The sequence below is a fragment of the Paramormyrops kingsleyae genome, chromosome 15 (genome assembly GCF_048594095.1).
Source record: "Paramormyrops kingsleyae isolate MSU_618 chromosome 15, PKINGS_0.4, whole genome shotgun sequence".
In the NCBI taxonomy this organism is placed as follows: domain Eukaryota; kingdom Metazoa; phylum Chordata; class Actinopteri; order Osteoglossiformes; family Mormyridae; genus Paramormyrops; species Paramormyrops kingsleyae.
In genome coordinates, this window is record NC_132811.1 from 18,274,800 (window position 1) to 18,302,361 (window position 27,562).

A 27,562-nucleotide genomic window follows, 5' to 3' on the forward strand; every position below is an offset into this window, starting at 1 on the left:
TGCCATCATAGATATATTTAATAAATTAAAACCAGATACAAAAAAAAATGATGTACATTTTCCCCTATCCCCTTCCTCATCTCCCTCCATCAGCTGACAGAAACATTATCCCTCTGTACCCTGACACAGTGTGCGCATCACCTCATGCTACCATCAAGGACACACTTCCCGTCACCCAAACAAACATGCTATGATTCTGGAGGCGCCTAAGGGGCGGAGTCACGGCCCTGCGGCGATCAGGGGGAACAAGCTGTAGGACTCATGCACCGTGTGTGTACACAAAACAGTGGACAATAGGGTTGGCATGTTTATCAAAGACAATATGTTTATGCTTGTAATGCAAAGTGATGTCAGAGTTTGACAACCAATAAAAATGCAAGTGTGTGCACACACATACACACCCACATCAACAGGAAGTGTCCTTTCAGACCAGGACCCCGAGGTATCAGGGGTAAACAGGTTCAGTAATAACTCTTTAGTCACACTACCCAATGAAAAATGACAGCCTTCCACCCTGTACCCCCTGCTCTTACCCTGAAGGCCTACTGGCTGTGGGACCCCCCCTCCTCAATACCCATGAGCCACTGCATATACAGGAAAGTACAGACCTCGGGATAACGTGGGTAACTGTCCCTTATAAGGGTTGTGGCATTAGTTGCCTATAACGCAGTGGTTTAGCTTCCATCTCAGTGGACTTTATAATGTTATCTATCATATCCATACATACACGCATATGTCTCATATATAATTTATATATACGCAGCTATATATATAAATTATATACATAATTATAAAAAAAAGCCTAGGACACGTTACACTTCACGACATTTGGCAACAACGGGGGAGAGACGGGGCACAAGGTGACGCCATAGGGCCTCCTGGCCCCTTTGTGCCGCAGAAAAGCGAGTGTCTTCATCATCATCCTCATCATCGTCTTCATGTCTCCTTCTTCCAGCTAGCAGCAAAACTGTGTCACACCTTTTTATATATACATTATTACTTTGTTTCATTCTAAAACGACAGAGATGAACTAGGACTATTTATCATACGGACGCATGACCGAGGAACGAGCCCAGGAATGGGGGGGGGGAGGGGTGGTTAGAGATCACAGAAAACATGCTTCTGAAGTGCTGGGTGAGGGCTGGGTCTGCTGGAAGAAGTTTTGGTTTTGTTGATAATAAACCCCCTAAAATGAGAATAAACAGACTACACAGCCCTGTCAGTTCTGGCCATAGCAGTCTTGGTCACGATTGATGAATTGCGTCATCTGGGTGCGGGGTTTATCGTTCAGAGGTCCAATGCGATGCGATGGGAGTTCCTGATCGGCAGCAGGCTGCTCTGGCTTCCGGAATCCGGAAGCGATATTGGTTCAGTACTCAGCGGCGTACTCTGTGCCGTGCAGTCCTCGGCACAGCAGGGTAAACTCTCTCACAATCTCCTTCACTCGGCGCTTGTTCACTCGCTCCCTGAGAGGAGGGACAACACGCGGGGGGGGGGGGGGGGGGGGAGGATTAAAGGATGACAGCAAACTGAAAGCCAAATACTGCTCTCACTGCATTTTTATTCTTTTTGTTTTTGAAACCCCCACAATTTTCTGAGTTTGTACTGGAGATGTTTAAGACTGACCCAACTGGCACTAATAAGGGTTGGATTCGTCACTTCTGGGGCCCCCTGTCCCATTGGTGCAATGTTTGTGACCAATAGGCAGCCCCAAACCTAAGGGATCCCATGCAAATGCGTGGTGGTAAACACCATCCATGTGGCCCTGAAGGAGGAACAGTCACAGAACAGTACAGGAAAGCTCACCTGAGGATCTGCTGGCTGAAGGTGTCCTTCTGCTCCATGGAGACACGGGAAGAGGGGAAACTGGGACGCTGGAGGACCTCCTTCAACCACAGTGACAGCAGGGCGAAGCAGTGCTTGTTCATGGAGAAGAGGATCTCTGCAAACTGGTCCATTAGATTACGGGACGACTGGCCCCCAATGCCCTAGAGCGAAGGATACGCAGAGGGAGAGAGGCAGAGAGAGATGAAGAGAGGGGCAGAGAGAGATAGAGAGAGAGAAGCAGGGACAAAGGAAGACATAGAGAGAGAAAAAGGCAGAGAGAGAGAGAAAGGAAGAGAGAAACAGAGGAAGGCAGAGAAAGAGAAAAAGAGAGGGAGAGAAAAACAGACACAGAGGGAGGCAGAGACAGAGGAATGCAGAGAAAAGAGAGAAAAAGTCAGAGAGAGAGAGAGAATGAGGCAGAGAAAGAGGGAGCAACAGAGTGGAAAAAAGAGAAAGGGGAGTCACGGCCATCCTTGTCCTGAGACGTCCCACTGAGAGCAGCCTGGGCGGCACCTCACCTCCAGCACGGCCTGCAGCAGCAGCTTGCCATCCTCCTGCACCACCTGACCCACCGGAGGAATGTCTCCACAGTGAGGCAGCAGCTCTGTCTGTAGGGGAGCCAGAGAGAATAGGTCATGGACCCTGACCAGCACCACCAACTCACTGGGACGGTGAAGAGCTTGTCTTCAATGAAAAATTACATAAAAACAAAAATATACCCTGCTAAGAAACCATGACAGGTGTACAGAGTGCTCAGAATAATTTTGACACATGTTGTTACTTACAAAGAAGAGGCAGGTGGACTTGACAGTGGGGGGTTCTGGGAACTTGAGAGACAGCACACCTGTTTGGGGGGTGAGAGGACAGAATGAAAATGACTCAGATACTAAATGCTGCTTTGTCCTTCCAGAACCTCTACTTTGACCATGTGGCAGATGTCTAGCTGCTTGAATAAGTAGTGACACCAGAATTTGGCAGGGTCTATCAAGGTCATATGCTGGAACCTGCACCCAGTTTCCATACGGCTGGAAAAACAGCCTCATCGCATCATTGTTCAACCCGCACTTGGAAGTGATTATCAGTCACTGTTTTGGCCAGATTATCTCCCAATATACTTTGCTGTGTTAATTTAGTAGTTGCCTCTTTATCAGGTATTTCCCAGAGTAAATTGCCACTTCAACAAAGACAATACCTCCGATTACAAATATATAGGTATACTGAAGAATGTGTATGTAGGATATTTACATTTAATTTGTTTAGCAGATGCTCTTATCCAAAGTGAGGTTTGTTTTTGAGAAAGCAGACAGTCACTGGAGCAATTGTGGGATTAAGGGCCTATTTTAGGGGGCCAACACTGAAATCTTTCTGCTGACCCTGGGATTTGAACCAGCAACCTACTGATGACAGACACTGCATCCTAGCCTTCTTAACCCCCCCCCCCCCAAACTATTAATGTACTAGTGGCTAACTCATGAAGACTGAAGCTCTGCAGAAGTTAAATCAATGCCTGTCCCGGGATCTGAACCAGTGATCACAGCCTCCTAACCCACTGAGCTGCACAACACACAATATCTAAGGTAAAAGGGTCACACGGGTCAGGAACCCAGCCTAAGGATCTAAGCAGCATCACACACTTACCACACTGGAACACAGCTTTCACATCAAGGTTCTCAGACAAGAACAAGTCTGGCTTCCGTTTGAGGGCCTGAGAGATAAAGATAGGCATTGAACTGGGCAGCTCTTCTGTGTCTCCCGGATGAAGCACAGCAAACTAGACCCCCCCCCCCCACCCGAGGCCCTCACCACCTCCTCACCCACCTGCCCTCTCACTCTGTCTGAAACTAACCTTCCAAAAAGGAAAATGACAAAAAACTCGCTCACAACTCATCAAATGCAAACCGATCAGGTAAGGAACAGATTCGAAAAATCAAACATCAAAATTTAACTTAAGGTAAATTAAATGTATGATGGTTTGGTTTTCATTTTAATTTCATTGCAGTCACTTTGCCTGATTTGGACTGAGTATGCAACAGAAATCCATAAGTAACATGTACGAATAAAGACAACTGATGTTTTAAGGAAATTATTCAGGATGAGAGGAGAGAGGAGAAAAAGGTCAGATATGAGGTTTGAGATTTATTCAAAGGCAGAAACCAAAGAAGGAAAAATGAAAACCTGAGAGAAAAATAAAAGAGGGGACCAATTGACTTAATTAATTAATTGATCCATTAATTAATTTTGGGTCTGATTTTAGGATGGAATGACAGGGAGGAAGAGGGTAGGGATTTTATCTAGGGCAGGATTACCGAGACCTCTTCTGCTGTACGTTTTCTAGGCTGCGACTTACTCGGCTGGTCTGTATGATTGGTCTGGACCATCGTATGCTCCCCCTCTACCTTTTCCCTAGTTTCACCATGATGCCGCCAACAGAGCAGCGGGAAAGGACAGAGACAGCGAAGGCACAGCTCAGTACAGAGGCAGGGCCACAGCCTATCAGGAGATGCCATCACACTTCTCGTTATCAGTTAAGAATTATTGATGTGATCTTCATATTTAGTCTTCACACCAAATTTATGCTAATATCTATCAGCACCAGGCAGGGGAACATCATAGATGGTATGCCAGACACCTAAGCACAGTTACCCATTACTGACAAGTCTAACTGCAGTTCTTTGGACTCACGCAACATGGACAGAACATCCATCACGGAGGTATGAGGGAACAACGCCAGCCACTGGGCTACCAAGCTGCTCCTGCCAAAATCTAGCTCTTGTCACATATCACTCATCACATGTAACACAACACATCACTCATCACAAATAGCGCAACACATCACTCATCACACATAACACAACAAATCATTCATCACACATAACGCAACACATCACTCATCACACATAACGCAACACATCACTCATCACACATAACGCAACACATCACTCATCACACATAGCACAACATATCACTCATCACACATAGCACAACATATCACTCATCACACATAATGCAACACATCACTCATCACACATAACGCAACACATCACTCATCACACATAACGCAACACATCACTCATCACACATAACGCAACACATCATTCATCACACAACGCAACACATCACTCATCACATAAAATGCAACACATCACTCATCACACATAACGCAACACATCACTCATCACACATAACGCAACACATCACTCATCACACATAACGCAACACATCATTCATCACATAAAATGCAACACATCACTCATCACATATAACGCAACGTACGGCATCTACATAAACAGGCTGTTATATTACCTGATCATGGACATTTATTTACTCATCTGATATTTTTGCTCCAAGCCCTGAACCTTTTTACCAGTTAATGCAAAACAATATTTTTTATTAACAACTCAGCCACAAGCCCACACGCCATTAACCGAAGCACCCCTGCCTCGCACATTTCACACAGTCAGGCTCTTCAAAACTTTCTGCCCATCACCTGCCAACATAATTCCCTTGCAACAACTTCTAAAATGAGATCACCATAGCAACAAGCCCTGCCCACTCACCGCTCATCAAAATAAGCTCCACCTTTCAGGATTTAATACACACCCCCAGGAAGCATCTCCTCATCCATCTTCATGTGTCCCTACAGACCTCCATGGTGGAATATTCATCAACCAAGTAGTAGGCAGTCGAGATGCTAACTAGTGGGTTACAGTATCCTCAGCTCAGTGTTGCTAAGCAACCAATTCCTACCCCCTTGCCTCGCATTCCAAACGGGGCAAGAAACTGTGTTTTTGCTCCAATGGTGGGTTTTGAAAAGGCGAGAGGTCCCTCAAAAGCAACGCCATGACTCATGGCCTTGCGAGAGAAGAGATCCCCAAGGCCTCCAGCAGACAAGAGAGTGAGAGAGAGAGAGAGGGAGAGAGAGAGAGGGGGGAAGAGAGGAAAAAAGGAGACAAAGAGAGAGAAACCGAAAGTGAATGAAATAAGAAACCAAAAACACACCTGAGCTTGGAGTTGCATAAATGAATCAACAATATCAGGATGATCCCTGGGTCCTAAAATATAATAAAGATGTAACTTAAGAAATAATAATAATAATATACAAACAGCAACTGAACAGATTTAACAGTCATGTGGAAACAAAAAAGAAGGAACTGAACGATATCATTGAAATAATTGCACACGTGAGTAAAACGAAGGGAAGAAAGGGGCGTGTGGAGGTTTTGGAAGCAGTCTGGGAAACAGGAACAGAAAGAGACAGAAACATGAGTCCGTTTGGAGGAACAGAAAATACATAAGGAGAGAAAAAGGAACAAACCTAAAGGAACTGAGGGGACTTTGGAGCGGGAACCCAAGGAGGTACCTGTTACTGCAAGGTGTTTCCATGGCAACCCCCCCCCCCCCCCCAAAGAACCCGTGCGATAAGATCGCCCTGTAATGTACCGATACCCCCCCATGCTCCAACACAAACACTACACGCCCCACTCAGAAACACAGACCACCTCTGAAACTCATCAGTGGGAAACCTGATAGAAAAATGTGGGGTTAATGGTTGAAGGACAAGCTGGCAGGAGACTGGATGGACCCATCGGTCAGGTGATGAGTGCCAGGGACTTGTAGCACAAAACCGTGAGTCATCTTCCAAAAGATCTAACGGATTGTCATTTGGGTGAAAGCCTTTCCACATATTTTTTCAGGACTCTGTTGTGTCCGAAACATCCGAACCAGAAATGTTGTAGCTTGTGGTTAAACAGTTTAAAGCATTTAAACATAAGAAAGGGAACAATTAAGATGTTATCCAGAGATAGCATTCCAAAAACCGTAACCCAACCCGGGGTAAAGCAGACCCGTCCCCCTGGTTCCAGCGAGTGTGGCGATCATGCAACCCAAACAGGGACAGGCAGCAAGCAGCTCCATCCTTTATGCATTTCAGTGACAGCATCCCCAACCAAAGCTGCAGCTCCTCCATACCTTGCTGAAAGATGGAGAGCGTGACGGACGTGACCAGCTCGAAGAGGGCCTTGATAGGGGGGAAGTAGTCTGTCTCGCTGGCAAATATGTGGACCATCTGAAAGGAGATCACCACACACTACAGTGTTACTACAGTCTGTATTTAGCATGTGCCTTTACCCAAAGCGACGTACACTTCATAAAGCAGGGTCAGATCGTCCATGGATTAAGGGTCTTGCTCAGGGGCCAACCCTGGGATTTGAACCGGCACCTCGTCCTAACCTACTGCGCCAGACACCCCGCACCCACGTTTCCTGTCTGAAATCCCTGTTTATTAGCTCGTCGTTTACCATGCAGCCCCTAGCGCACAACCTCTCGCATCCGCAGGCCTTTACAGAGGCACGATCTCTTAAGTTTGTTCGTATGCAGTAGTGTAGATTTGCACCACTAATCTACATAAACATAGACAGAATTCTGGGAGTGAATTATGTAATTAATCTGCGTAGAAAGCTGTAAGACCCATAGAACAGGGCAAGAAACATTATAACAGGTTCTGATTTGAACTGTATACCATCTATAAACAAATATATTTATGCATGAATTTGTAATGTGTTCAAAATAACTGGTAAGATTGAATTGAGACGTGATATAGAAGGTCAGTATACTCACTAGTCCTAGTTAGTGCAAATCGGGTATGCAGGCATGATCCAGCCAAGTTAACGGCTCAATGCGGTTAATGTCATCTCACCTGGCGTGTGAGGTCCAGTGCCGAGGCCTGTGGGATGGTGCTGTACATCTGGCCAAGCATCTCGCTCAGCTGGGACACCATAGGGGCAAAGTCCTGGAGGAGGGTCTTCACAGACTTCTCAAAAATGGCACATACAGCCTGAGAGAGGAAGGGGCAGTTGAGAGAGGAGAGGGGAAGGGACTCTGGGGAGAAGAAAATAGGGAGGACTGGGGAGGGGGGGGGGACGGGACTGACGAGTGGTTACCTCCACCACCTGCGAGTCATTGAGCCACTTGCTGAGAACAGTCTGAATCAAGGCGAAGACCTGCTGCAGGACTACCACCACCTGCGGGCCAGTCAAAACAAGAGTCAGACAAGAGTCAAAACAAGAGTGAGTGGGCGAAACACAGAGTGAGACAGGCAGATCAGAGTCAAAGTGAGGAGCACTGAGTCAAAGTGAGGAGTGCCGAGTCAAAGTGAGGAGTGCCGAGTCAAAGTGAGGAGTGCCGAGTCAAAGTCAGGAGCGCCGAGTCAAAGTCAGGAGCGTCGAGTCAGAGCTGTACGATTAAATGAAACTGTGGCATACTTGATAAATGTATAAGAGGGCTGTGTGTCATCTCGCCCAAAATGACCAAATTAGCCACAAAATAAGGACATTAATCAGAAATTCACCTTGCTGTGTGACAGCAATAGAACCAACAGTAAGAAAAAAAACGAATAAATAATCGAAGTTCCAGGAGAGACATAGGAGGTTTATCCCCGAATAAGTGAGTAGTTTCAGCTGAAGCATCTACTGTAACGTTTAGAACATACAGCACAGAGATACAGGAGTGCCCAAGTATATATATAAAACAAACAGCACTCAAATTTCCCTGGAAAAAGCCAGACTCTGAAAGGGACTCACTGGGTTGGGGCCGGGCTGAGGAGGGGTGCTTTTCACCAGAGGCACACCGTCTCCACCTTCCTCCTCTTGCTTGGAGATGTCCAGCGTGGTGAAGAGGTTGGACAGAAGGCCCAGGATGTGGATGATGGCCAGCTTGTTCGAAGGGTTGGGCTGCAGAGGGGTTAGACACTTAGGTTTTCCCTGCTTAAAAACGCTCCGAGATGCGAGAGTCATATTCGAGCTTCTGCCACCAGGGGGCCCTCACAAGCGAACTCGGTCGCTAGTATTCGCAAACGAGCGGCGACCTCACCCTACTGCCAGTCTCCCAAGAGTGACCGCCATAATTAGACAGTAGTTGCTAATAATTACAGGCTAGTCAGCCCTTTGCAGAGGCGGGCTTGTGTTCATCGGGAGAGCGTGAAAGCAAGGGGTGGGGCTAGAGACTGAGTTGCCGCGGATACTGTGCGGCAGAAACGCTGAGGTGCATGCTAACACACTCCGATGCATGCTGACAACACAGTAAACCCGGCTATTATAAATGCTATTACAGGGTGTCCGCGGGGTTTTAAAAAGTATTAAAAGGTAGTAAATCACATAAGCAAAAATTAAAGCCATTAAAAGTATTAAAAGGTATTACACGCAAATTTACGAGGTATTAAATTTTAGATTTTTTTTTAAACTACAAATTGTCCATTTGTGTTTTAAAGTTTATCTGCTAAATTTCTCGCAAATTATTTTAAATGTGGATTAGGCTCATTCCTTCATTCATAGATGATCTCTGTGATGCTGACGTCATATTCGGTGATCGAGCGACGTCTTAAACAGTTTGCGCGCTGAAGTACATGTTGGCTGCTTACACTCAGAAAAGCTAAGTCATAGTCATCATGGGTAAGTGCAAATTTGCATGTAAGTGGTTAGAGGACCCGGCGTTTAAGGACTGGCTAAGGCTGGTAGCAGGAAAATATCGAGAGGGTTACTGATCGGTTTGCAAAACAAAAAACATAAATATCACCTGGATGGGGGTTAGCGCTCTCTGGTCGCATATGCGATGCACAACTCATAAATCAGGAATGCATTGATGAGAGCAGTTAGTCAAGTGGTGCAAATCGACAAACTCATTGAAGAAAAAGCCAAACAATTACGGCACTTGCCATGAATAGCCTAGTGGATAAAGATATGGACTTGTGACTGAAGAAGTTAAATGCAAGATGTTTTCAAAATCCCAGTCACTAAATTTATTCTGTTGACCCATGTTCCCTATTTAAATTCTGTTGTACAGGCCAAAATTGTGTAACATTATAAATCTTTAAATCAGTTTGAAACTTGTTTAAAAACGGTTGCAACTCAATGCCGTGCGGGTTTTAAAAAATATTGAGAAAGTATTAAAAAAGGTATTAAAAAGTGTTAAATTTAACCTCTGGATTTCTGTATATACCCTGTATTAGTAGTCTTCCTTTCCACTAGGTGGCAGCCTCTTTGAACTTTTAACCCTTTGTTGGTATGTGTGAATATAAGGACAAATAAAAAAAAGCTCTAGACTGAATGATAAGCAAATTTCCCATCCTCCTTGTAACTGTGGACTGGCAAAGAGGAATGCTTTGCTGATCAATATCTCAGCAGCCGACTGCTCCGTCAGCTAATGGAGGACGGGGAGGGGGTTTGGAGGAGGGAGGTTAATACCGTCTCGTCGGCCAGTTTCTCCAGCTGCTGGATGTATGGAGTGATGAGGGAGTGCAGGTTCCTCAGGATCTCCTCCACAGGCAGCGCGGACAGCAGGAAACCCAGGGCCTGCATCAGCCACATGCACTGGCTGGTCTGAACCCAGAAAGGAAATGACATGGTGAGTGAGCAGGAAGACTCCTCGGGAACAAAGGGCGGTCTGTACATGCGGGGGCAGACTGATTATCCACCACGACACTCACACCCACACACAGAACAGCCTGACACATTAATCAGTATAGACAGAGTCTGTCTGGTTGGATTTTTTTAGCAGTATGCAGGTAACAGATTAGGCACTGACCACACTGTAGTCATGATCTGGCCCCAGTAGGAAACCGACGAGACAAGAACAAAGAGAGCTACAATAAAAATAAAAGGTGCCACGACTGGTTGTTTATAGCAGGGAACAGGACGACACCCAGAGACGACTGAATCATCACTGACCTTGTGAATTTGCTTTATCAGAACTTCCTGTGGAGACAGAACAGTAATTGTCAGGAGAATCGGTCGTCCAAGTAAAATTTAAAGCACCAGCCTACAGAGGACTGACAGAAGTTTCTTTGGCAGGATACACTGCAAAGATGAAAAACTGGTATTCCACATTAATCATAGTTGGATAAGGATCTATACTGGAGAGATCCCCAGTGTAATGGAGGGTCTATCAGAATGGTCTCCAGTCTAATGTTGGGTCTTTACTGCAGTGATCCCCAAATATAAAGGGGGGGTCTATACTGGAAAGTTCCCCATTGTAAAGGGGGGTCTATACCAGATTGACCCCCGGTGTTAAGGGGGGTCTATACCAAGGAGATCTCCAGTGTAATGGGGGGTCCATGTTGGAGTGGTACAGAGTGTAAAGGGGGTCTATACTGGAGAGGTCCCTAGTCTAATGTTGGGTCTTTACTGCAGTGGTCCCCACAGTAAAGGGGGGGGTCTATACCAGAGTGACCCCAGTGTGATGGGGCATCTATATTGAAGTGGTAACAGACCTGGGAGACGGCGACTATGTTGGTGGCGTAGGGTGGCAGGTCGTATTTGCACTCGCGGCAGATCTTCTTCAGCGTGGACACGCTGGAGACGGAGAGGTCGGGGTTCCCCAGGGCTTGCAGCACCAGCGGGAGGACACTGCTGAGCATGACGGGATGGTCAGCCAGCCACTCTGCCAGGGCGCCTGCAGTGAAGGGTGGTCACACCACGTCCAGGAGAACAACAGACATTACAGTCTGCACATCCACGAGCAGAGAAAGAGGAAGGAAGGAGGGCGGAGAGAAAAGAGGGAGCAGAGGGAAGAGAGTCGTACCTATGGTGAACATGACGGTATCTGCCAGCTGGACATTGTTGATGTTGATGCGAGGAATGAGGCCGATGAGGCCGGGAATGACGTCGGAGTAGTTCACGTCTATCGTCTCGGCGATGGACTGGAATCCGTACAGCAGCGCTTCCGTGTGCTGAGGGGGACGAGCAGCCGTGGTCAGGCTACTTCACTGAGGGTCTCACGCGAGTCAGACAGGCGGCCGCCGTCACTGAGCTTGGGTTTGAGCCTGGAAGGCGACGGACTGACCTGCCAGGACGAGGGCTGCTCGCTCGCGGTCAGCAGCCTGCCCAGCTTGTCGTAGAGGTTACTGAGCAGCTCGGCTCCCAGCATCTCGTACACGTACATCAGGGTGTCCGAGATGTCCACCCTGCAGGAGACCTGAACATCAAAGCCCGTTCCTCATGACCACCCCCTGACCATCCTCCCTCGGGGATGCAGATGGAGATAATGAGGTATGAGTCACGCCAGCGTCTTGTGGCTGTTCTGTGGCCATGACCGGCTGCCAACTTCCCCAAAGTGCCCGATGAACCACACATCAAACCGACCTCCTGGGGGTGCCACCCCGCCCACCTCCCACTAACCTGTAGATCCTGAACTGCTCCTTCTCGTCCGACGACCAGGAGGCGTACTCCTCATCGGTGGGGAACTGGGCCTTGTGCAGCAAGACGTCGACCAGCTGGAAGTACACAGGGCGGTACACCTGCAGGTAGACCGCCTGCTTCTCTGCCTCAAAGGACATGATGTCATCCTGAAACGAGCAGCAAGGACCGGTCAAAGACGAGGGAGACCGAAAAAACCAGGGGCCCCGTTTTGCCTGCATCCGGGATCCTACACAATGTTTAACATAAACAGCCAACAGTGGCCTTAAATGTAAAATAAAAGGATCTCTTCAGAAAACTGCCAGGGATTCAAAGAATGGACCAGGACTCTTATGCAAGGTGACATTTATGAGGAGAACTGTAACAATGCACAAACATCACGATGGTCAACCAAGGAAGATGAGCACTATATAGTGAATATAAAACCAAACTAGACAAATAATAAGAATAAGACATAAACGAGACTAACTAAATTGAATTAATTAGCTACTGAATAATAATAATAATAATAATAATAATAATAATGTTATTATTCAAGTAATAACATTCAAATATGCATTATTACAGGAATATTAGCATTTTTTTGAATCCCCTTTTTAGTAAGTTTTTTTTTTTTTTCCATATTTTATATATTAGACTTTATTCAGACCGTGGTTCTGGTTCACATCTCCACCCCTAAGAGTGTTGCGCCTTTAGCAGACGCCAAGTTCTCTTGTTCGTTACCCATGGTGCCATGTCATTTTTATTGCTCAAAGTAACAGAAACAACACAAAACGGTCTCAGCTTCCTAGAATATCAGTATCCAACACAGGCTGGGGACGCAAGACACCATGATTATTATGAGTACATTCAGGCCGCCTGCTCAGACATGTACTGATCACACACTGGATGGATCCTGCTGGCACCACAACTCTGATTGGCCACTGGATGCATCTGTGGTCACAGCAATACAGACATTCTCTGGGTATTCTGGCTCAACAGGAAGCTAACGATTACATTGGTAATGAATACCTTTAGCAAAGAAACTCCCATCTCCATGAATGATGCTGCAGGTTAGCACTGTATCTGTCCTGCAAATAAATCAGTCACCCTTATATTCTCTGCTCCAGCAAAGCAGATCTGTTTAACTGGCTGGTTAATCTTCATGCCTGCATGGTCTGTTAGCGAAATCAAAAATGTAAGCGCGAGGGAACAGTCCCTTTTAAAGGGAATCATCATCAACCCTTTCCATGATACATTCGCTGTCCGTATAACCATATTTTCACCATCCACACATGTCTGGCAGGGAAATGATGGAAATTGAAATGAATATTTAATAAACAATAAATAATTGAACTAAATGCTGTTCTGGCTCGACACTTGCATGTCGAGCCAGAACTTAAGGGTCTGCCTCCCATTAAAAGAAGGTCCTCATGTGTAACGGCACAAGCGGATCCATTAGTTTCTTAAAACGGCAACATCTCAACGCACATAGCTGGGAGGGGGACCGCAGAGATCCTGCCTGTTATACAGTGACAACCAGCAGGGTATGAAGCTTTCAGATATCCATCCATGCATCCATCCATCGACACACTCACACAGTCAATCATATTTAATGGGTGACTCAGACGTGCTAATTAGCTGACCGGAGAACCCAGAGGACACCACAGAACTCAGAGGACACCACAGAACCCAGAGGACACCACAGAACCCAGAGGACACCACAGAACCCAGAGGAAAGCTCTGCAGAACATGCAGACTCACAGAGGGGTGGGATACGAATCTCAGAAGAGTGAGGCAACAGCACTGCCACAGAGGCCTCAGCTGTGCCCCACCTTCCGTACAGTTTATCCTGCGCTGGGCTTCAGCTGGATAAGCTGCAAATGCTTTCCTGGAGGAGCTGAGTTTGCAAAATCACTGGGATGCAATATCAAAACTCCCATAAGACTCTGTCCATCATTTTCATCTATCGGGGGGCACCGCCCCCGGGGACCTCTCTGCCCCCTCCCCTGCTCTATTAGCTACACTCCCCAAGTCCTGGCACTCATGCGTATGCTGCTCAAAGGCCTTCCTCTCTACTAAAGAGCGTTTAAACCCCCAGACAGACGCGACCTGCCCGCTGCAGTGGAGGGGGTCCGGTGTCGCTTATGGCGGCGGTATCGCTTGCAGCGGGCACGCTCTGTAGTGCCACGCGGTCAGCTGGCAGCGGACACAGTCCGGCTGACTCAGGTGGTGCTCAGAGGCCGTATCGATTTTGGTGGGGGGGGGGGGGGGTTTGGGGATCTCTGTGAAGCTCTCTAAAGTCCGCAGAGAGGCTGCAAGGGCGGAACATGCTGTAAAATGTACATTTATCTGCTTTAATCACCTCGGTTTAATTAAGGCTCGATCCTGAAATCCAGAGGAAGGGATTTTCTTTACTGAGGATATAGTAGATGATGTTTGAAGTGCATGACATTTAGATACCAAATGTCCAGCGAGTCGCGTAATGAATTAAACCTCACCAAGTGTTGACAGTGTTCTTATATGTGCACTTTTTATATAAGCTGCATGCAAAAAACATTCAAATATTACCTGGCCTAATATTACTATATTACTTAATATACTACTCACATCCAAGCATGGCCAGACACATGAACTACGTATGAGATTATGTTATATCACTTATATTAAATAAATTAAATTAATAAAATTAAATACATAAACTAGAAGACCAGGAGATCACATGCATTTTAGTATAATTATATTAAATTGTTTTCATTTAACTGTCTAGTACTCCATAATAGTCTCATTCGCCCCCCCCCAAACCAGTTGAGGAGACCCCCTACCTGTAAGGTGTACCAGAAGGTCAGGGTGAGGGAGCTGGTCGTTTCGTTGACGGGGTAGTGTCCCGGGATCCCGGTGCAGAACATGATCATGTTGACCAGCGCTAAGAATCCCTGCCAGTGCTCCACCTGGTCCAAGAGAGCCCTGCAGAACACAGGCGGTCAACTGGGCCCAGACGAAGAGCACAGTCTGCAAAACCAGGCTGAACATACGCAGCGACAGAGGCACGCTGAAGGACAGGCGTGTGTCTTGGTGCTTTCTGTAGTACCAGAGCACTTAAAACAGCCAGCTCCATTAATGCCTAGCACACAGTCACCCTCTAACTGTGGTAATCATTGTGGGTAAGTGCCGCACGACATTTCCCAGCATGCATCTGGGCAGGCAGGGGCTCCCACCTGGAGTGGTTCTCTCCGAGCGCCACGGCGATGCGGCAGATCCCATGCGACGTCTCCATGTCGCCGGCCTGGACTGCGGCCCTCAGCTGCTCCTGCAGCTGCAATACCTGCGGCACCAGCTTCAGTAGTGTGTTCACGTACCTGTGGGGGCCACGGTAACTGGAGTTAAATCCTCTACTCACGCCACAACATTCTCTTACATCCACCTGCTGAGCCCTTTACCCACACCAAAGCCCACCTCCCTTCTCTCTCTCTTCTCAGCCTCCATCTCTGGGGTCTCCATCTCGGCCAGCTTCCCCCAGCTGGCTCTTTGGCCCCGATCCAAACTGCCCACTGGCCTCCCACCAGAAGGGGCCGCTATACCTGCCAGAGGGGAACTGGCTCCCCACTGATGCTGTTACACTTTCAACAAAAGCCCTGGTAAATAACAGCACTTGAGTAAACAGTTTTTGTTTTTGGAAAAACATGGGAACGGAAGACTGTCTATATCCTCTGCCGTCATGTCTAATCAAGTGCTGAAGTATCTAACAAAATTATCCATTGAGCAACGAAGTGGAAGCAACTGCTAATGTCACCATTAGAACAAAACATCTACACAGCCGACAGCTGAGTTTGCATGTGTAACTGATCCTGTCTTTCTGCATCGATTTCCCCTTGAAAGATAAGTCTCTCAGGCAAAGAGGAATGTTCAAATCATTCCATAAAAGCTTAAATGATGATACACCGCTTGAGATGTCCATGTATTATGCAGGAACTTCTAATAAGCAGAAACTGAAGCAGCGGTCTACTTGACACAACAAGGTCATCTTTTTAAATAATACAAGGTTATCTTTTGGAGTATAACTGGTTTTATCATGCATAACATAGCTGGAAAAAAAAACAACATCAAGGATCTGTTGACAGTCTACTGTCTGTCCTGCTATCAAAATGTCAGAGTCCTTCCGCTCATAAGTGGATGACCTGCATCGACAGAGATCGCTGTTAAAAATGAATGAGCTTTTCAGCACTGGGGCCGGAGAAATGTTCACTCAGGCAGGACCGAGACGACACCACAGAGGAAGGCCCAGCGGGCAATGAGACGGACGGCTAATTAGCACTAGCTGAAGGGCGGGGCGTGTGGCAGGACCTCTGGCGGGCGCGCGTGTTTACAAGACACCAGGTATTTTCCAGATTCGTTTAAAAACAGCTGGCTCCCCCTCCCCCCAACACCCCTCCCCCAATGCTGCAATTACACCTAAACGCTGGGAGACGTGGGGAAATGGGTTGCTAAGCAACAAAATGCAACTGGTCCAATAGCACTCTAGGAAAAGCTATGACTGTGATGCATTTAATCAGCATGACGGAGGGCTGGGATGTGAGAGGAGCTTAACATGGAAGAACGTGGAGGCAAGAGTAGGGTAGCGAGTTGCTCTAAGCCCCGCCTACACAGAGCACCCATCAGGGGAAGTGATAACCTGTCCCCCAGCTGCATGGTCAGTCCCAGAGCCAACGGGCTGCTCGCTTAGCGACCGCACTGAAGTGTGCCGTCAGGAAGCATTGCTGTCGTCACCATGCTTGCCCTTCCCGTCGCCCTGGCAACCTTGCGTTTGGCAGTAACCTTGGAAACCGGGGGACAGAATGACAGAAGGCTGCAAATTCCTCACGTGCTTATTGCCCCCCGCCAAATGAGAGGGATCACCCCCTGCTAGCAGAAGCCTGCTCCCTGAAGCGTGATGGCACCACGCAGCTCTGACTCCTGTCTGATAATGGTCAGATGAGACAGGGAGCCCTGGTCATTAGTACAGCTAAGGCATCCCAAAGCCGCAATCCCATAATCCTCCGGCAATGCCCCTTCCTACTCAGTCCTCTTGCCCTCCCGATGGTGATGACGCCCAGTTCACTGGCGATAAACACGGCTTCAAGACCCGCAGTCACTCAACAAATTAAAGGAGGACAGTTAACCCCCCCCCACCACACATACATACACACACACACACATACACACACACATATACACACACACACACACACACACACACACACACACACACACACACACACACAGACTGAACCCTCATTCATTACCATGGCGACGTTTGCCACCAGCCGTGGGACCGGCACTAGGGGACGGCTTGACGTGGAAAACAGTAACAGCCACTCGGGTGGATAATTTCCCCACCAGTTTGTTTTCCCACTGGGAATATTAAATTATTTTTCTGTAATAAAGAGAACAGACCGTGTAACGGGGGGGCGAGGTTATTTCAACAAAGAATAAATATTTTATTACATTTAACACGGACAAAATAGAGCACACTAATCATTTACTTATTAACCGAAACAAGCAGTTTCCTGGTTTTCCTCTGCAGGAATTCTGGCCTCTGTATCCAGCTTGTACGGATCCGCCCGGCACCCCTGGATGCGTAGGGAAGGACGAGACTGCTCCAGGCTGCCGTCCCCGGGAAGGGGGCGGGTGGAGGGGGAGGGGTAGATGTGCACACGGCGTGTCTGTACCAACCAGAGCGTGAGACATCGTTCCCTTGCAGTGTCACCATGGAAACACCACGCAGCATACAGTGCCCTCACCCCCTTCTCCAAACTCCTGCCCCGCCTCAGTCCTCGTCTTTCCTCCTCTGACCTGTCCGTCCCTTTCCTGTTCCTTCATGCCAGCTCCCCCCCCCCCCCACCTCCGCATCACACCAAACTCCTTCTTCCTGTAATGCTGTCACGCTGATATACGAGCTCAGCTCCAGACCGTCTGACTCACTGTCTCTGTCACAGGCCAGTCTGGACCCAGGCGGAGCTGGAGTCTCCTCTCCCGCCCAGGAGAAGCGCCAGCTAGGTGCTGCGTTTCCCACTCTCTCCGGACGTGTAACTGGCGGCCCGCTGAACCCGTCTTTACTCCGTGTTCGCGCTGCTCCAGCTCCCTTGACGGGCAGCGGCTGCCAGACGCCGGCATGAATTCATAATGAACTGAAGTGGCTTCCGCTCTCTTTTAAAACATGTATTTTTTATAACTTCCCACCAAAAAAAGATGACGGTTCAGGCCACTCTGTCTTCAGCTGACACGGAACCTGCACTGTGACCCGCATCTGACCTTTCAAAGCAAAGCATTCAGGCGCTTTCAGATGTCGCTGGCTGACGAAAAAATTCAAGATTATTTCAAACGACCTCTAAGCCATACGTGCCTGAGCAGGGTTACAGCGTCCAAACTGAATATTACATTTTATTTCTTTAGTAGACACTTTTATCCAAGGCGTATAATTGAGAGATCAAGGTCAGACAGTCTCTTAAACAACTGGGGGAATAAGAGCCTCTAGCTCCGGGGCCCTTATTTTTTAATAAGTGCTGTTTTATGACCTCTCCTGCTTTTTCGTTACTGCTGTCAGTCGTCTCGTTTTACCGAGCTGTTATTTGGCCCCGGTCACACTCGATGGTCATTTTTCCTAAAAGAGAACCCAAACGGCCCCCCCACCCCGTCCCGCCTCACCTCTGCGAGTCAGGCTGCGAGATGGCATTGATGATGGCCTCCACGGCCGTGTCGAAGAGCTCGGGGTCGCCGAGCGCGGCGAAGCTGTCCTGCACCAGGCCTTCGCTCTCGTTCAGCGGCACGTCCAGCAGCACCCAGCTGGACAGGCACTTCAGGACCCGCGCCTTGACCAGCCCCGGCGAGTCGGCCTGCCGTAACAGCTGCTGCAGCAGGGGCAACACGGACCCCCATTCCTGCCCCAGTGCCCCCCGGACCTGCCCCTTGCGGTACTGCGGCAGCCGGCTGGTCTGGAACTCCTCGGGCAGCACGGTGAGCAGCTCCAGCAGCGCCAGGCAGCGGGCCCGGCCGTCGGCCCCGCCCCCCTCCTCCTGGAACGCGCGCACCATCTCGGTCACGGCGCCCGGCCAGGCTTCGGGCATCATGTTGAGGGCCAGCGAGGCCAAGGCCACGCACAGGCGCGTCAGCACCATCTTGGAACCCGAGGCGAAGTGGGAGATCTGGGAGAAGAGCTGCTTCTTCAGCGAGTCGTACTGCTCAGCCGGGATGTCGCCCCAGTAGCGCGAGATCTTCGTGTGCAGGGCGCTGGCGCCAAAGTACTGGATCTCTGGGACCTGAGGGAGGGAGGGGGGCAGATGTGTAAGGGGGGCCTCCAAAGGACAACATGGATGCAGAAGATACCGGCACATGGACCCCCCCCCCCCCCCCAAAGAAACCTAGGAGGGCATCCAGCTGACCCTCCCGCCGTGGGTCAGAGTAAATGTGATGTGGGGCAGCAGACGGTGCTCAGGGGCATTTGCGTGCGCCCTCTGTTGGCCGCGGACTATCACTACACTACACTGTCCATATGTTCCGCCGGGCCGGCCTCACCTTTTCCGGGCTGAGCAGAACCCAGCAGAACTGCCAGGCCTGCGGCGAAACCTGGGCCTGCATCAACCACTTCTGGGCCAGGTTCTTGTTGTCGATGTTGGGGTCATAATACAACTGGTGCAGAGCCTGGAAGATAAGACGGGGGGGGGGGCGAAATGTGATTGGCGGGGGGGGAGGACATAGAAGGACAGAGAGGGAGGGGGCGGGGGGGTCAGAGCCGCATTAAGTCAACCGTGGCGCATCTTGGCTTCGCCTAAACGCATGATGTCATCCAACCCCCCCCCACCCCCCACCCAGCCGTGCTGTTCAGTTCTGTCAGCAAACTGCAGAACACGGACAAGCAGTGGCACAGGGTGCCAGGGACAGGGGCAAAAACACCAGAGACTGCATGGGGGGGGTGGAGCTGCTGTTCGGGGGTGGGGTGGGGGCATAGCAATTATACGATATTTTATACATAATGTATAAAAATACCAAAGATCTAATGAGTACAGAGACAGAGTCCCCAGATTCAAACACGTTAAAGATGACGACTCATTGTCCAGCAGTATTAAACCTTAGTATTACTGTATTACTGACAAGAAATAATGTCAGTATCTACATATTGGTTCTGGAACATTCCGCCTGGTGTCAGGCAGACTGGGATGGCAGTTTCGGCTCTGGTCGTTCACAGGGTGATCAGCCGTAGACGGCGAGCTCCAGGAGGAGGAGAGGGGGAACGGATGGCTGGGGGGGGGGGGGGGCGATAGGGAGAGTCAGGCCCGTGGAGCTGCCATCTGCCGGCCCGCATTAGGTGACGGGTAACGAGACACGTTAGCAAGGAGAGAAACATTGGGGCGTCACGGAGAGCAATCCTCCCCCCCACCCAGCCACGTCTCTCTGAGGAACTTTAACCGGCATCTCTGGGGCCAAACTCCCCCCCCCCCCACCCCAGCCCCCTGACGACATGAGCTATTTAAAGACTTAGAAAAAATGAGTAAAAATGGTGTGATGCTCCTGCCAGGCACAGCGGCGGCACAGGGGGGGGGGGGGGCGCCGAGCCCCGAGCCGCTCTGGCCTGCAGACAAACTAGACCCTCCCGGTTCTCCCCGGCAGGTACCAGCCCAGTCAGATGGAGCAACCCACACGCTCCACATGGCTGGTATCACCTGGCCGCACAACGTCATTATTTACAAACTAGGTTTAAAGACCAGTCGGATTGATTCACATTGTTTATTACATACAAATCTGATTATAGACACAGACTCTGTGGTCGGCAGACCGACGTCACCGTTAACCCAGGGAGTGTCTGACCCTGCTTTCTCAAATGTATGTCACTTTGGATAAAAGCTTCTGTAAATAAAGAAATATCACGCACAGAAAAATCGCTGCAGTATCTGCTGCCATGGCTGTTTATGTGGTCATCATGAATCAAATCATGAATTAAATGTCTTTCAGGACATTTAAAAACAAACATAATAGCAAAGGAAACATCTACACGGATGATGAGGGACTAAGGTGTGGACAAGAGGGGACACGGATGCTGTCCCCCACGTCAGGGGGGGCCCATTAGTGAAAACATTCATCGCAGTCAGAGTGTTTAGATCATTGTTATCAAACTGACAGCAGCTCCGGGCTGTAAAACACGTCGAACAGCACAGCATACCACACGTGCGCCAGACCCAGTCAGCACGCAAGCGTTACTCAGACACTAATCCGACAGGCTTTTCTACAACTTTTGCAGGGTGAATTAAAACCGAAATATATCCTAAATAATGCATCCAACATTTGGATAATACATATATATTAAATTCCCCCCTCTAACACACTGACGTCCTGCTGTAAAAGCTCCAGAACTGGATGAGAATGTATTGGAAATCCGAGACATTTTCAGATATATGCCTCGAATCTCAGCCCCCATCTAATTATAAAAATATCAGCTGCAGTGTATTTCATGCACAGCAGTGCGTTACAGTGAGCTGCTCACAGAGACTCACTGTCAGGCTGCTTTAACACCTTTCTAAGGTGACCCACCCGCTGCAGTGTTGTGGTATCCAGGGGAACAAAGCCAGTGTCAGGAAATCTGCTCCGTCTCTACCGCCGTTCTCTCTCGAATCGGGGCGATCCTGCTGCCGCTCGGTTCCGGAGGGTCACGGAGGTCAATTTCAGTGACATGGTCAGTTAGCTGTTTTTAAACTCCACACTGATTATGGCCCTGCATTTGAGCCTGACTAAAGAGCTTCTCACTGTACCGTTAAAATGAAGGAACCAAAACAATCAAGTGCATCTCAGTGGTTTAATCCTAACCCTAAATGCAAAGCAGGGAAGCGCCATTACATCTCTGCACAGTTCTTACCCAGAAACATATCTGAGATCACTTCCCAGAAAAATCAGCTCCACAACCAAGACGAAAATAACACTAGTTCACCAAGGACATTGCAATTTGATTTATTAATCAATACTAAAAGTGTTTAGCTGTTAAGCTGATATAAAAGGGGGAGGGGGCAATGTTTAAACACTAACACGGGACGACGGCGAAAAGTATTATATGTGAGAATTGCTGACATGGTGTATTTTAAAGAACGGAACCAGCCCTAAAGACAGAGAAGGCAGTCCAGACAGCCTTGAAAACACAAGCCTGGTGTTGCCAATAATGACTGACTTAGAACATAAGACGCCGGAATTATTCAAGCAGACACTTACTGCAAAACTGCACATTTCCCATAAAAAAAAAAAAATTAAAAACAGCGATTGTGTCACATGGCTGTCATTAACCTTTACTAACAAGCAAGCACCAAGCAGACTCACAGATGAAAAGTAGCGAGATCTGAATCATGACTGGCCCGCCGCACGTTTGTGATCCCGGTGGGAAGCCACAGACGTCCTGTTCCCCGGAGAACCGAGGCCCCGCAGAACCACCACTGCCTCATACACACACGCGGAACAACACGGGCGGAAATCAAGACCCCCGCCGCTTCGAATCGATAGCCGGACAGCCCGGAGCACTGCAGTGGGCTAACAGGTGGATGGCGAGATGAATGCAGGGGCTTATTACGCATAGCTAAAGCGTTACATTTACAGAACGATACGGAGATGCGCGCAGAGATGGGGAAAGCAGTCGGTGTGTTATTGAAGTGTTATTTTTGTGGCAACTCTACAGAGAGCGAAGGGACCCCAGAGACTATGGACAAGCATCGATAATTAAACAAAGGGGAACACAGCAAAACAAAAGCTCGGGGTGGGTGGGGGGGGGAGTGAGAGAGGAGACCACCACGTCTCTTGTTTATTTTTAACAGCAAAGGAGCTTCTGCCAGCAGAACACTGCCGTCCCTGTCGCCGTCACGCCTAATGCCTGAGGTTTCTTTCGCGTCTTCGGTATATTTGTGATCCAGAGATAATTCTGGTCCTATTTCCTATCATGCACCACAAAGCGCCATGCTGACAGCAGAGGAACACGAGCCAAAAAAACCAGCTTTGATTAATCGGAGCCATACCAGAACCACAAAGAATATTTCATTAAAACATAAACACTTCACCATTCAACAGAAATCACTGCCCCATCATCAAATAACAATCTAGCATCGAGCCGCCCCCCCGCCACAGCCAAGCTGCTGCATGCCCGCTCGTTCAGAGCCAGAGCAGATGCCTTCTGGCCACCAGGGCTGTGGGTCCCACGCAGAGGCTGTGATCATGGTGCCAGGTCTCCACAAAGCAGTTGGTCAGCGACCCAAACCACTCCCACCCTTCAAGCCAAGGCAACATCCTATCATCACCCATTTCGTACGACGGGAGCAATTCATCTTGCTCAAAGGTACAAAAGCAGAGGTGCATTCTGGGACCAGTGACCTTCAATGTTGTTAGCCATCAGCTACCTGTAATCAGGTGAGCTTCCCACTACGTTACATAGAGCAAATCTACGCCTAAAGGGGTATAAGTTATAGCTATAGGGCCCCTTCACCAAAGATCTGCTTTGAAACCGTAATTTCAGGAGTCTGCAGCCAGATAATCACACACCTCCCCTGCCCCCTGTTGCTGTGTTTGACCTTCAGCTGATCGACGGTACTCATGGAAACATGCGGAGGGCCAATCTTAAAGGTGCTTTTAACGTAAAGCTGGACAAAGGACAACAACTCCGATTTATGGACGCGCCGAGTTTAACGGCTACGGCTGGGAGCCGGACACATCAGCTTGCACTCTCGTCTCCGGCGTGGCTCCAGTCACATGGCTCAGTCCTGCTTAATCACTCGCAGGACGCATCAATGCGCCCTTGTGCTGGAAGACAGCTTTGCGCTTTTATGCTGGACAAAAGGCCTTGTGCGGCTGGAGCATGCACACATGCCCAGAGCCTGGCACGGTCACCCAGAGCCCACTGGCTCAGGAAAGACAACCTGGTGGTTCATCAACTGGCTCCCCAGCGCCCTCCGAACCTCATTTCGCAACATCTCCTCTGGTAGACCAGGGTGTCAACTGACTCCACATGGACATCATCTCACCACTCTCAATCATTACGGTAGCACACCAGCTGCATGACTGAGCCAGGTAATCAGGGGCTTTATGCTACGCCGACAAGAAAAACCAGGCATAGAATAAAACAAAAACATGGACTGGCTGAAGCACCAGAGGCCTGGGGTTAAGAATCACTGCTCTAAAGGAACCTGCATCTCCCCTAAAGGCATCAATCGGCCACCTCCAACAGCCAGACAGACACCTACCAATCACACTCTCCCATCCAAACAACCAACCAACCCCCACCCCCCACCAAACAACCAACCAATCACACGCTGCTCACCCAACAACCAACCGATCAGACTCCCCACACCCAACAACCAACCAACAAATCAAACACTCCCTCATCCAGCAACCAACCGAAGTAAAAATTTGTACCATTGCTTGTCACTGGGGCTGTACCCTCAAGGATCTGCCAATTGTACCTTTAGCTGTAATTAAATGTACCTTTTAAGGTACAGAGATGGACTCTGAGGAACATTTCTGTACCACTTAATGCTGTTTGTACCTTTGGGATGTTCCTCAGAGTCCATTTCTGTACCTTAAAAAGTACAATTACAAGGGTACAGCAAAGGTACAAATTTTTACCCTTTTTTCTCAGTGCAGGCCCATGCAGGCCACTCTGGTGGTCCATCTTTCCTTCTCATTTAATACAGTATTCCCACCTGAAATGCAGTCGAAATTCGCCTTTAATATTTCATTTGTTCTATATTATAAAAATAAAACAGCGGTTATATGACTGCAAGAAAACCAGTGTCAGATACAGGAAGGATTTATTGCATCCCCTAAATAGAAGCTGAACAATGGAAATGAGCTTTCAGAAACCGCTTCTGATTCACACTTCAGTCAATAGGTACTACATGACATTTTTATAAGGTCGGAGGAATAACAGCAGTCCGTTCTGTGCCACGCGGGCCATTGCTCTCACACTGCGGGGGGGTGACACTACAGGCTGCAGCCTGCTGGAAAATTCGGAAGCAGAGTGATTGGATTTTTCCCGAAGCCCTTCCCCTCATTGAATCTCCCCATTATTCTCCATCTTTCGTTTTTGAGCAGGCAGCCATTCAGCCACCTGTATCTGATGCAGGGACGCTGCCTCAGTCCTAATCTGATAACATCTTCGAGGCAGCCTGACGGTCACCCTGGCTCACAGCCCCCCACTCTGAGCCGCACCACAGCTGCCGGCCTCATTCACAAATGGACGGACTCCACACCGTGGAGATGTTACAGGCAGCCATAAGGCTCACGTTTCCCCCCGAATGTGACCCACCGCCAGATATCCCTGATAAAGGAGGGGACTCGGATGGACAGCAAGAAACAAAACAAGACCCGCATACTCGCCACCGGGGAAAACAACTGCGCCATGCACACCTCAGCCCCTCCACCACCACCACCCCCCCCACCACCACCACCGTCATCCCCACCCACCTGAGAATAAGCGCAATTATCTATAGAAATACAAGTTAATTCTTTTTATCCAACCTGAAAGCATCATGAAACCCAGGGCCCCAAACAGGCAAGGATGATGCAATTTTTCATTAGGTCGTTTTCAGAAATAATGACCTTTTTCGTAGTTCTGCTTTGTGAAGATGGATGGTAAGAATTATGTAAATAACGCGTTGCAATGTTTAAGTGGAAAACTACTTGTTCGTTAGATACGGCCACTAAAGACGTATAAGCTATAAGTGTATAGGAATTCAGACTGCGCACCTTAATTCTTAATCGGAATCCAGACTTTATGATAACTTTACAAAAAAGAAAGAAAAAACCAATACAAATACCTGTAGGAAAATAAAGCGACCTTGGAGATCATCCACTAGCTAATCACCTTCCCCGTTCACAAGCGCCGAGTTTAAACAGGATTCAAAGCACATCAGGATGGAAACTGCCGGCCGGCAGCAGCCGGTGACCGAACATCAAGTCCTTTCATTAACATCCGAGCTGGGTTTTATTTTTTTTTATTAATTACACTGTAACGCTGATAAAATGGAGAATAGGAAGTATTAAGATCCATATCGGTCAATCAAGCAGGACGGATGCAAACGCCCAAGCATACACGGCGATATATAATTAAAGGGACAGTCGGAGACTTTCAAAACACAGGTTTGATATTTTTAGAAAAATTAGCAACTCAGGATGCCGACGAAGCCGCCGGCAGCCGCCCACCCGACAAAAGCAGAGCTTAACACGGGAATAGGACCATATAGGGTTACTGGACCCCGGACTAACTGGCAGAACGATACCAAAATGGCATGGAGTACAATCATTTAGCAGCACTTTCTTTAAAATTGTGGTAACAAGTGTTTCATGCCGATAAAGTAACATAAAGGGCTCTTTACTCGTGTACTTAATTCATACTGATCCCTCATATTGATCCCGATAATCTACCTGTATTCGTCGACTACACTTTATGTCATTAACGAGGTAGATAATTATAGACACCTATAAAAGTAAATATGACATAAAAAATAATAGTTCCAGCAAACACGTATTCAGTATCGCGCAAAGTAACTGAAAAACAGTGGGGAAAATATGAACATTTATATTAATTATTATCACATGTTATAACGAGAGCCCCTTTTATTTCTGTATTGTGACATGAGACTGAACCCGATCGGAAAGGCTGCCAACCTTCTCTACGTTCTCCACCGTAAAGTCCAGCGATTCCTGGCTCTGGGACAGCCGGCCCGGTGTCTCCATGTTCAGGACTGGGGCGCCGGACTCAGGGCGTCTGTCTGTCGGTCGGTCGGTCCGCCGGGGTCAAGCCCTCTCCTTCCGCTCGCCGTTAAGGGGCTCCTCACCCGACGGCCACCCGAGCAGCGGACTCGGCTGCAGCTTTTGGTTTACCTGCCTTGATGATGGATGGATGAATGGGTGTACGGGGGTGGGGGGTTTGGACCGCAGAGACGACAGCGCAAGTTAACCGTGAAGAGCCCGGTTCCTTCAGCCCCGGCTGCTCTCTCACGTCCGCACAGGCGTCGATGTCTGCAGCCGACTCCCCGAGGGTCGTAAGCGCCGCTGCCCCGTCACTCTGGTCCAGTTGCTGCCCGGCTGCTGCAGATCTAAAGGGGATGCAGTCTGTGAGTCGAGAGGGGGAAAGGGTCAGATGGCGGCTTCTGGTAAAAAAAAATAAAATAAAGAAAATACATCTCATACCACGAATGCAAAAACTGTACAGCAGCACATTTCAAAACGTACTATATTCCCGTCTTATAATCGTCACCCCCCAGGCTGACAATATTAAGACGGCGTTTCGGTCTCGCAGCACAGGGCAGTAGTGACAAGTGTGACAGTCCATACAGGGGTCCTGGAGAAAAAAACTTGGTGTTCCCATTGATATGGAAAAAATATATTTTTATTTTGTATCTTAATGCATTTTTTCTAAATGATTAGAATATTAATCAATTTATTAGTTCAATGTATGTTGCTACTAAATTTCAATATGTATAAATTTTGGACAGAAATGTAATATTTACATTAAATTAACTTTCAAAAATGTTCAAATTTCTATTTTACATTGATCAGTTATGTTACTT

At 48.4% G+C, this 27,562-nt stretch overlaps 1 protein-coding gene across 4 annotated transcripts; it reads right to left on the minus strand.

The window, feature by feature from the left end:
• ipo13b (importin 13b) lies at nucleotides 1-27,393 on the minus strand. Of its 4 annotated transcripts, none has more exons than XM_023794595.2 (22): nucleotides 27,225-27,380; nucleotides 26,658-27,104; nucleotides 19,545-19,670; nucleotides 18,678-19,288; nucleotides 15,212-15,352; nucleotides 14,819-14,960; nucleotides 11,997-12,163; nucleotides 11,662-11,782; nucleotides 11,401-11,548; nucleotides 11,090-11,271; nucleotides 10,548-10,574; nucleotides 10,065-10,199; nucleotides 8,406-8,555; nucleotides 7,767-7,847; nucleotides 7,523-7,660; nucleotides 6,796-6,892; nucleotides 5,827-5,879; nucleotides 3,466-3,532; nucleotides 2,613-2,671; nucleotides 2,346-2,435; nucleotides 1,807-1,988; nucleotides 1-1,466 (listed from the first exon to the last, which is right to left on the minus strand). In XM_023794595.2, the coding sequence occupies exons 2-22, from the start codon at nucleotides 26,724-26,726 to the stop codon at nucleotides 1,370-1,372; spliced, it is 2,883 nt and encodes a 960-aa protein (XP_023650363.2). In that variant the 5' UTR covers nucleotides 26,727-27,104; nucleotides 27,225-27,380; the 3' UTR covers nucleotides 1-1,369. The 4 variants fall into 4 exon arrangements, 3 of the variants coding, with proteins under 3 accessions (XP_023650363.2, XP_023650365.2, XP_023650364.2); XM_023794597.2 differs by having other exon boundaries at nucleotides 26,658-27,088; nucleotides 27,183-27,380; XM_023794596.2 differs by having other exon boundaries at nucleotides 27,183-27,380.
• Nucleotides 27,394-27,562: the final 169 nt, after the last annotated feature.

Excerpts from the sequence above, each read along its gene's own strand:
- ipo13b (XM_023794595.2), bottom strand. The coding sequence starts at position 26,726 with ATGGAGACACCGGGCCGGCTGTCCCAGAGCCAGGAATCGCTGGACTTT. Across the intron at positions 19,671-26,657 it reads CGGTGGAGAACGTAGAGAAG|GCTCTGCACCAGTTGTATTA; the intron begins GTTGGCAGCCTT and ends CTTATCTTCCAG. Across the intron at positions 11,783-11,996 it reads GAGCAGTTCAGGATCTACAG|GGTGGACATCTCGGACACCC; the intron begins GTTAGTGGGAGG and ends GGTCTCCTGCAG.